Source organism: Neltuma alba, unplaced genomic scaffold, assembly GCF_004799145.2.
Source record: "Neltuma alba isolate B1F8T4 unplaced genomic scaffold, ASM479914v2 tig00012999_pilon, whole genome shotgun sequence".
NCBI lineage: Eukaryota > Viridiplantae > Streptophyta > Magnoliopsida > Fabales > Fabaceae > Neltuma > Neltuma alba.
Window position 1 is genome coordinate 88,584 of NW_021637350.1, and position 10,495 is coordinate 99,078.

General features: G+C 37.1%; 1 protein-coding gene across 1 annotated transcript; it reads left to right on the forward strand.

Moving 5' to 3' along the window:
• Nucleotides 1-6,186: 6,186 nt before the first annotated feature.
• Nucleotides 6,187-6,990, forward strand: LOC114733462 (uncharacterized). The gene has a single exon (XM_028920929.1). It carries the CDS (start codon nucleotides 6,187-6,189, stop codon nucleotides 6,988-6,990), a length of 804 nt encoding a protein of 267 aa, XP_028776762.1.
• The last annotated feature ends 3,505 nt before the right edge of the window (nucleotides 6,991-10,495 follow it).

The following is a 10,495-nucleotide window of genomic DNA, read 5'->3' on the forward strand; positions in this document are numbered from 1 at the left end:
CCCTCACTCTACTTCGTGGCTTCTCTATATGCTGTTTCACTTTAAGGAACTGTCATGAATTATATTATTATTATTATGTCAATGATGAGGACATTGACGTACGTTAATGATAGGTTTTTCTCTTTTTCCTCGGCTCTACCAATAATTTAACTCAGAACCTCTACACTAGCATTGGGTGATTCTATAAGGAGCTGTTAATGATACGTTAAGGAGCTGTTTGGGTGATTCTATAATTACTTTTTAGAAATATTTTTTATAAATTGAAACAAATTTATTTTATATATATTTATTTTGTATACTGTAAAAATACTAAAACTATAATTTTAATCTTACCTAAACCATGGTCGTTCTAGAAACCATGGTCGTTTTAGAAGGTTCTAGTAAGGACATGGAGTGATAATTATCTCACACACGTGTCTCACAAGAATGGGAGAATTTTTCTTTGTCGAGTGTCATGGGAAATTAAAGGAGGGCTCAAAATCACAATACATGTTTTTTATTTTGTGGGACACATGTTCTTTTATTGAGGCTTATTTAAGCCGCTATGAAACAGTAAACATAAGCATCTCTTACAACGGAATTCAAATTTTAGTTTCTAGAAATTAATTGCTTCCACTACGTCCAATAAGTTATCTAACTTGATTTTAATATGCCATAGTAGCGCCTTAGCCATTGAAGGATATTACTCAGCTAAAAGAAGACAAGTTCGCGGGCAATTTGGGCAAATCCACACCAAGGAGATAAATCAGAAGTTTTAACTTGGTCTACATTTTCTATTTTCCTATTGTTTCTTTTGAGCTTCTAAGATGTATATTTCTCCAAAACTCTATACCTAGCCTAAACACAAGCCCTCCTTCTTACTCTTTCATACGCCCTCGTCCTATCTTCTTCATCTTTTTCCATTTTCTTTTATTTTCGCATGGAATACTAAGTACTCCTTTGAACCTATTTACAAGACAAAAAAAATCCTATTTATAAGTTACGTAATTAAATGTTTCACATGAATTTATAATTTTAAATAAGTCTTTATTTTTCTATTATGTAGAGTGTATAATATTAAATAGGAATAAAACTGAAAAATTATTAAATTTTAAAATGAAGTTAGTAAAATTTAATATTTTTCTTAATTTTGACGTAACTTATTAGAAATTGACTTGTAAATAGAAATAGAATAGTAGTTTGATGGTGCCATGGCTGAAGGCTTGGATAAAAAGACTAAGCTTTCATGCGCTTTGCTTGCAAATTAGATTAATTGAGATGTCCATTTCATTAATTTCTCTGCTCTTTTCCATTTTCCAATTTTGTATGTAGGTTCAAGCTGGGTTTAGTTTGGATTTGAGTGTGAAATAGTAAGGCAATTAATTTGACCCATTGATGAAAGCAAACAGTGCGCTTCAATCTCAAAATATAACATTAAATGGTGAATGAAATATTAGTCTTTAGAAGAAGAAAAAGAAGGATCAGATCAGTTGTTTAGTTATTATATTACTCTTCCGGTCATAAATATAAAACCTTTATACACAGTAGTATAAGGGTCTTATATTTAGGATCGGAGAAGTACTTTATAGTAATCCCATTTAGACTCTCATGGTAACCAAGAAACCTTGGAACCAAAACTTTTCATTCCATTATATTTGAGAGTAGCACTTTATTGCACTACAAAAAAATTGACTTTCAGCGGCGACTTTTGTCGCCGCTGAAAGTACAAAAGTCGCCGCCAAAAGTTTTTTGCGGCGACAAGTCGCCGCTGAAAAGTCGTTGCCGTAGCAGCTGTGGCTGAAAACTTTCAGTGGCGACTAAAAAGGTCGCCACTAAAAGATACTTTCAGCGGCGACTTTTAGAAGTTTCGGCGGCGACTAATGTCGCCGCCGAAAACACTTTCAGCGGCGACATTTGTCGCCGCCAAAAAGTCTTTCAGCGGCGACAAAAAAGTCGCCGCAGAAAACACTTTCGGCGGCGACACTCTTGTCGCCGCTGAAAGACTTTTTGGCGGCGACAAATGTCGCCGCCGAAAGTGTTTTCTGCGGCGACTTTTTTGTCGCCGCCGAAAGTAATGCCTAAAAAGAATTAGCTTTACCAATGCCACGTCATCGCCGTCGGTGCCACGTCATCATCTCCGACCGCCACGTCATCACCGTCGACCTCCACGTCATCGCCATCGGCGGCCACATCATCACCGCCGACCGCCACATCATCACTAGCCACCTCCACGTCATTGCCACATCACTCCTCCTCGCCACGTCATCGTCCAAATATTTTCACCTTAAATGTGTCTTCTTCCAGGTTCGAACTCGTGACCGCCTCTTTTCGTGTCCAACCTTCTTGCCGCTGAGCCAGATTGAATTTGTTTATTAATATTGTAAAATAAAATATATACTATTATATTATACTTTCAGCGGCGACAAAAAAAGTCGCCGCTGAAGGTCCACTTGCAGCGGCGACTAAAAAAGTCGCCGCGGAAAGTCCACTTTCGGCGGCGACAAAAAAAGTCGCCGCTGAAAGTCTTGGTTTCAATGGCGAACTTTCAGCGGCGACTAAAAAAGTCGCCGCTGAAAGTCCACTTTCGGCGGCGACAAAAAAAGTCGCCGCTGAAGGTCCCCTTTCGGCGGCGACAAAAAAAGTCGCCGCTGAAAGTCTTGGTTTCAATGGCGAACTTTCAGCGGCGACTAAAAAAGTCGCCGCTGAAGGTGCACTTTCGGCGGCGACAAAAAAAGTCGTCGCTGAAGGTCCACTTTCGGCGGCGACAAAAAAAGTCGCCGCTGAAGGTCCCCTTTCGGCGGCGACAAAAAAAGTCGCCGCTAAAAGTCTTGGTTTCAATGGCGAACTTTCAGCGGCGACTAAAAAAGTCGCCGCTGAAGGTGCACTTTCGGCGGCGACAAAAAAAGTCGCCGCTGAAGGTCCACTTTCGGCGGCGACACTTTGTCGCCGCTGAAAGTCTTGGTTTCAATGGCGAACTTTCAGCGGCGACTAAAAATGTCGCCGCTAAAAGTCCACTTTCGGCGGCGACAAAAAAAGTCGCCGCTGAAGGTCCACTTTCAGCGGCGACACTTTTGTCGCCGCTAAAAGTCTTAGTTTCAGCGGCGACTTTTTGGTGTCGCCGCTGAAAGTGGACCTTCAGCGGCGACTTTTTTTGTCGCCGCCGAAAGTCGTCGCCTAAAGTCTGTTTTTTTGTAGTGTTGGGTCAAAGGTTATTGTATTTGCTTGAATTTAGCCTTTGTGGGAAAAACTTTGAAGCTTGATCAATATGAAGGGGCCTCTTACAGCAATGTCTTGAAGGATATCTTCTATTTGCTGTTTGTTTTTCCTTTTTTCATTCTGTTTTCGTAGGAAATATTAGTTCAGCTTCTTTTATGACCTTTTTTAATTCTAGTTTATGCTTTTCTTCTATTATTATACTTTGAATTTTTACTTTTACTTAATATCATCTTGCCTTTACTTAAAAAAAAAAAAAGATTGTTGTGGGTTGATTGGATAGAATTTTTTTTTAATGAATTTGAGTATGATTTTGTTGTTGATTAGACGAATTTAGAATGTGTTGGTTGATGGAATTTTTTGTCTCTGCTCAATAATTAGGTGCTAGCTGAATTTCTGTTATGGGTTCATGCATGTGTATGTGTATAGATTAATTTATGATTTTTTTTGGCAAAGGTAAATATATATATATATATATATATCAATATAATTAACCGAGAGAATTGCGTGATAAAGACGTTCGTTGCTGCTTTGCTTTTCAATTATTTTATTTTGCATTTACATGAAGAAGAAATGTTAAGTAAGAGAACCTGATTTGTGAAAATTACGGCATTATCTTAAGTTCAATAATTGTCGCTTCCACTCCATATAGATGCATCTTACAAAATCATATATATGTATATATCAGAATGTTTATATATATATATATATATATATATTGCTTTTGCTTATCCTATGTGTTGCATAAACTTTGCATTAAAAAAATCATATACTATTTATAATTCATGAATATAACAATTTGTTAGAGCTTCTACATGATACACACGGATTAGCTACATATATAGATAATTTTAAAACTGTGCCTCACGACGAGGTTCTTGAGTTAATAAAAATTTATTATAATTTGTAGAATCATAAATTTATTGATGCCAATTATTATTACTTCGTTCGATCTTGCGTTGCTTAATTACTTTCTATTATTTAGTGCCAAGAATATTCATATTTTAGAGCCTCTGTCAGACCTATGAAGGGCCAAACGGGGCCATTACCTCGTCAATCTTCATGAAATATCATCTTGCAGAAACAGAATAAATATCATAAATGATATTGATGTTGAAACCTTTTTTTTTTTTAACTTATATATTGTATAACGATCAATCTACGACATGATTCACTCAATATAAAATATAAAAAATTATTTAGTTGCACTAATGTTCACATGCCAGGCAGATATATATGTTCAATATTCAGAATAGTGTCTCTTTTACAGTCTTAATGGTTCATATTAATTTGATATTTAAGCTCATAGTATGTTTTGGTACAATCGAGTGCATGAAAAAACATATAAAATAAAAAATTTGTCTTAAATCCTTTTTTATGACTTTAAAATAATTTTTTTAAAGTTAGAACAATTCAAGAGAATGAGAATTCCAAAGCACAACGATTTTTTTTTGGCCGTCACTATTAAGAAGTGGTCTAAGACGCGTATAAATCATGGTAAAAATCGTAAAATGAATATTTGTAAGTCCTTTAACCTTAAATAAAATAGAATCATAGGTATATCAACACATCAATATATATATATATATATATATATAAGCTTCTTTTTTAAATTTCATGCATGTTTCTTGAGCTCCTATGTTGAAATAAATTTTCAATCTCCTTCTACAAAAACGTGAATCTCAATTCTTCTTTTGATAATAAATAATAAGCATTTTTTAAATATACCCCGTCTTTGTTAAAACTATATGACTCAAGTCACCTAAGTATTTTACACTATAGAAATGGTTAAGGCTTATCCAACATTCTAAAATATTTTTTTAACTGCGTTTAGCATCCTAAAGTATGTTTTATTTCATCTAACATCTAGATACACCTAGCATTTCAATACACTAAGAGAAAAATTGAATCATAAAATATTTTAGAGTATTGGACACATTTTTTTAAAGTGCTAGATAAATCATAAAATACTATAAAGTGTTGGATGCATCTAAAAAAAAATTTTGAGATGTTAGATGAATAACAAAATACTTTAAAATATTGGACATACATTAAAAAAAAAACTTTAAAGTACTAGATAAATCTTAACCCCATATATATATATAAATAGATTTTCAATATGCTTTGTATTAATAAGTTTTTTAAGTCTTGAAATTTTTTAAACCGGATTTAATTGGATTGGGATGATCTATACATAAAAATCAAGTTGGCTCCAAAACACAATAATTTATTCTTTATATTTAAAAGAATAAATCGGTGGATATTTTCGTTATGAACTAAACATATACTCTCTTTCTGGAAGATTATCATCACATTATTGAAATCACACTCATAATTGGACTCCTTGCGTTTTTGTTCAACACGGCCGTCGATGTTACACACACACTAAACTAATTGATTTTACTGGATTAGAAGCATAAAATCTCTAGTCCCCCTTATATCGATAGAAAGATCAATCAATATTAATATTAAAATTTATATAAAAAGTTGTTCGAAACCACACACTTTATACGTTGTATATAACTCAATCAAATTTTCATATAAATATATGATACGCACACTCTGACACATTAATTGATATATCAAGATAGAATATAAAATTTATTGCAAGTCATGCTATTCATCGATTAAGAGCACTTAAAAATCTAATTATGACAAACTAAAGTATCTTCAATACAAAAATAAGGTTGTCCCTTTATGTCGAAGTACTCCTCCGGTCATATTCTTAAAAAAAGTCTCTACTAGGGTTTTCTAAAGGTATGCTGACGGCGACTAGTGGAGGGTCGCCACAGTTGATGGCGGAGGCAATGGCAGAGGAAAGGGATGCGTTGGAGAGGAGTAGGAAGAAGGTGAGGAAAGCGGGGATAGCATTCAACGAGGAAGAATTTCTGAGACTAACAGAAGGGAACAGGAAAGCCGAGAGGAGGGGGGAAACGCTCTTACCATGATTCTGTAAAAGAAGGTGGTGCGATGTCGAGAGTAGGGTTATTCGGAATGGAGGATGAGGAGTTCGTTGATACTGGGTTTGATGCCTTAGAAGATTTGAACGAGGGGATCTGGATAGATAGATCAAATCCGCATAAGCCGAATATAGTAGTGTCGGCTGAAGAAAATCAGAGAATAGGAGAGATTTTCTCGCAAACATTAGTTGTTAAACTGGTGGGGAAGACAACGACACTAGCAGCCATGAAGAGAAACCTACCACGTCTATGGGGGAAAAGGGGGAAGGTGAAGGTATCGGATGTTGAGAATGATTACTATATGGTTGGCTTTCAGGATGTTGATGACTACATGAACACCTTAACCGGTGAACCATGGACTCTATTTGATTCTTATCTGAGTGTGATGAGATGGAGGTCTGATTTTGAACCACTGGTGGAAGAGATAACTAAGATTGCGGTTTGGGTGAGACTGCCGGGATTATCGTTTAAGTATTTCGATAAGAAGATCCTGTGGAATGTCAGAAGTGCCATTGGTAAGGTGTTGAGGGTAGATACAAACACGGCTATAAGAGCAAGGGGAATGTATGCTCGAATATGCGTAGAATTTGACCTAAAACAGCCGTTGATCCCCCAGTATACAATTGATGGAGTGACAAAGCAAATAGAGTATGAAAGCATGGGACTCTTGTGCTTGTGCTGTGGCCATTTTGGACACGTAAAAGATCACTGCAAAGAAGGTAAAAGGGCGAATCAAAAAGATGGTTATGAGAGTCAAAATACTAGGGAGGATATGGAGGTGGAAGGTCCCTGGAAAGTGGTACAGAGAAGTAGGAGGGGTAGAAGGGTGCAAAACTAAGTGGGGAGTGTTGCAAGGACGTCACGTTTCTCAGTGCTTGAGAGGCAGACAGAGAGGGAAGAGGAGAATGAACAGGGGGTGGCACCACTGCAAGATATAACTAATGGAAGTAGAGTGGATGCAAGAAGTGAAAGGAGTAAGGAGACTCATCGAAGAAATACAGATAAAACACAATAGAAAGGGAATGAAGGAATTATTTTCAGAGCAACGAATGTGGAAAATGAAAAAGAGAGCAGAGTTGAAAATGGAAAAAATATGTTAATCATTAAAAGGAATCAGAGTGGGACTATGGTTCCTTATAATGAGCCATGGAAAAGGGAAGCGAAGCAAGTTACAATGCGAGATGGAGATGATCAGGTGATGGTTACAGGAGAGGAAAGTCTCCTCACAAGCGAGGTGGACAGAGGGCCTCAGAGAGATCAGGTAAGTAATCCAATACTTGAAGTAGATAATTTTGTTGACGTGATTGATGGTGAATCCATGGTGGATTAAATCCTATTGATGTAATGCTCTTTCTTTATAATTATGATTAAGTTGATAATTTGGAATTGTCGTGGAGCTGCAAGTAATAAGAGTATAGCAGCAGTGAAAGAAATTAATAGATTGCATAAGATGGATTTGTTTGCTTTGGTTGAAACTAGGGTGAGTGGAAACAAAGTAAAAGATATTGTGAAGAGAATGGGTTTTAATTTCTCTATGAGAGTGGAAGCAAGGGGGGGTATGTTGGTGGAATCTGGCTTTGTTGGAAGGAGGAGAACCTTAGTATTGAAGTTCTTTGGGAGTGTGAGGAATTCTTGCATGTCAGAATTGACAGAAGCAACTCGTTAGTGTGCTTCTGCACCATAGTCTATGCAAACCTGCAGGGAGTAAGGAGAAATGAATTATGGGATAAATAGAATGTGATTGCACAGGAGGTGAGAGGTCCTTGGCTCATAGGGGGTGATTTTAACGATATTGCCTCTCTAAGTGAGCAAAGCAGAGGCATGGTGGCTAATATTAACAGATGTAATGCATTTCGTGATTGGATTCATAGGAATGCTTTGATTGATTTAGAACCAGTGGGTCCGTTTTTTACCTGGAGGGGACCTAAATGGGAAGGAAGGGAAAGGGTGTTTAAGAGACTGGACAAAGGTTTGTGCAATGTGGAGTGGCAGAATGCCTATCCAAATGCGTTTGTACGAGTGCTTCCCAGAATTCACTTGGATCATCATCCCCTTTTATTTAACTTCAGCGACAACAAACTGTTTGGGTAGAGAGGCCATTTCGTTTTGAAGCCATGTGGTTAAAGCATCTGGATTTTAAGAACTTCATGGAGAAGGAATGGAATAAGGGAGAAGAGATGGTTAAGGCACTGGAAAGCTTGAAAGAAGCCTTGAGAGTTTGGAATAAGGAGGTGTTTGGGGATTTGATGAAGAGGAACAATAAGCTTTTGGCAAGAATTGGTGGTATACAGCAAAGTTTGGGTAAAAGCAGAAATCCATTTTTGGATGAACTAAGCCGAGTGCTTCAGCAAGAACTGATGGTACTCCTTCTACAAGAAGAGATTTTCTGGTTCCAAAAATCTTGGGGGGAGTGGATGGAAAATAGGGACAAAAATACACACTATTATCATTTAAAAACTCTAAACAGGAGGAGGAGAAATAGGATTGTAATGTTAAAAGATGAATATGGGATGTGGATTGACAACGAGATAGAGCTAATAGAACTGGTCCGGAATTATTTCATTAATATGTTTACAGAGGAAGTAGGAGGAAGAAGGTGGGTAGATACAAAACAAAGATGGGGGACAATGTCTCAGGAGTGCTTAAATAGGTTGAATAAGAATGTAGGGAGGGAGGAGATAAGAAGGGCCGTGTTTAATATAGGGGCATTTAAAGCTCCTGGAATTGATGGATTTCTTGCTGCTTTCTATCAAAGTAACTGGGAAGTAATGGGGGGAAATGTTATACGCAGTATCCATAATATGTGGGAGAATCCTTGCAATATTAAAGAGGTGAACGAGACACTTATAGTACTTATACCAAAAAATGAAAAGCCTGAAAGGGTTACACAGATGAGACCAATTTCATTATGCACAGTAATGTATAAGGTGCTGTCTAAAATCCTAGTCAACAGATTGAAACTGATTTTAAGTAAGATAGTTTCTCCCTATCAGACAAGTTTTGTACCAGGGAGATATATCCAGGAAAACATCATTATTGCTAAAGAAATTGATCATTTGATGAGTAGAATGAGTGGGAAGAAGGGTTTCATGGCAATTAAAATTGATTTGGAGAAGGCATATGATAGGATGAGCTGGGAATTCCTATATAGAGTTCTTGGTGAGATTGGAATAAATGGGAAGATCTTGGAGGTTATTGAAGCGTGCGTGAACACTACTAGTTTTCAGATTCTGTGGAATGGAGCCAAGTCCACCTCGTTTTTGCCTTCAAGAGGAGTGTGACAAGGTGACCCCTTATCACCTTATCTTTTTTTGTTGGGTATGGAAAAATTGTTACATATAATTGTAGATGCAATAACAGCAAAACAGTGGAGACCAATTAAGATAGGGAGGAAAAAGGTGGAAGTGCCCCACTTGATGTTTGCAGATGATTTGTTGCTTTTTTGTGAAGCGGAAAGGGATCAGGTTGAGGTGGTTACAAGATGTTTGCAGAAATTTGCTGAGATGTCTGGCAAAAAATAAATCCTCAAAAGACTACTGTATGTTTCTCCAGGAACGTAAGCGAGGAAAACCAAAATGAACTTGTTAATATATGTGGTTTCAGTAAAGCAGAAGGGATTGGTAGATATTTGGGGGCCCAAGTAGTTAGGGGAAGAAATCTAAGAAGAAACTTTGATTTTTTAATCGATAAAGTGCAAAAGAAACTCAGTGGATGGAAGAGGAATAGTCTATCCTTGGCTGGAAGGTTGACATTGGTGCAATCTGTTACTCAACAAATGCCTTTTTATCATATGCTACATGAAGACATACCAAAAGGTGTCTACAGACAATTAGAAAAGTTACAGCGAGAATTTATATGGGGAGAAGAAGGGGGAAAAAGAAAATTCCATGCCTTAGGATGGAATAGATTATGTAGACCCAAGGAGACAGGAGGTTATGGGCTTAAAGACCTTAAAACAATGAATGATGCTTTACTTTGCAAGACTGGTTGGGAAATGGTGGCAAAACCTGAGAAATTGGTGTCAAAGGTGCTTAATGCAAAACATGGAAGGAAAGTAGAACTGGGGAGAGAATGTGTTGTGAAGAAGGGGGATTCAGCAATATGGAAGAGATTGGGTGGTTTGTGGAAGGACATGGTGAAAAATGCTGGTTGGGAAGTAGGAAATGGAAGGAGAATCAAGTTCTGGGAAGACAACTGGTTTACACAAATGGGGACCTTAAAAGAGAAATGCATAAGAATTCTGAATGAGGAAGAACTAAAGGCAAAAGTGGCAGACTTTATTACAGAAAATGGCGAGTGGAATACGGTACTGATGAAAAAATTTTTGACTGAGGAGACTATTG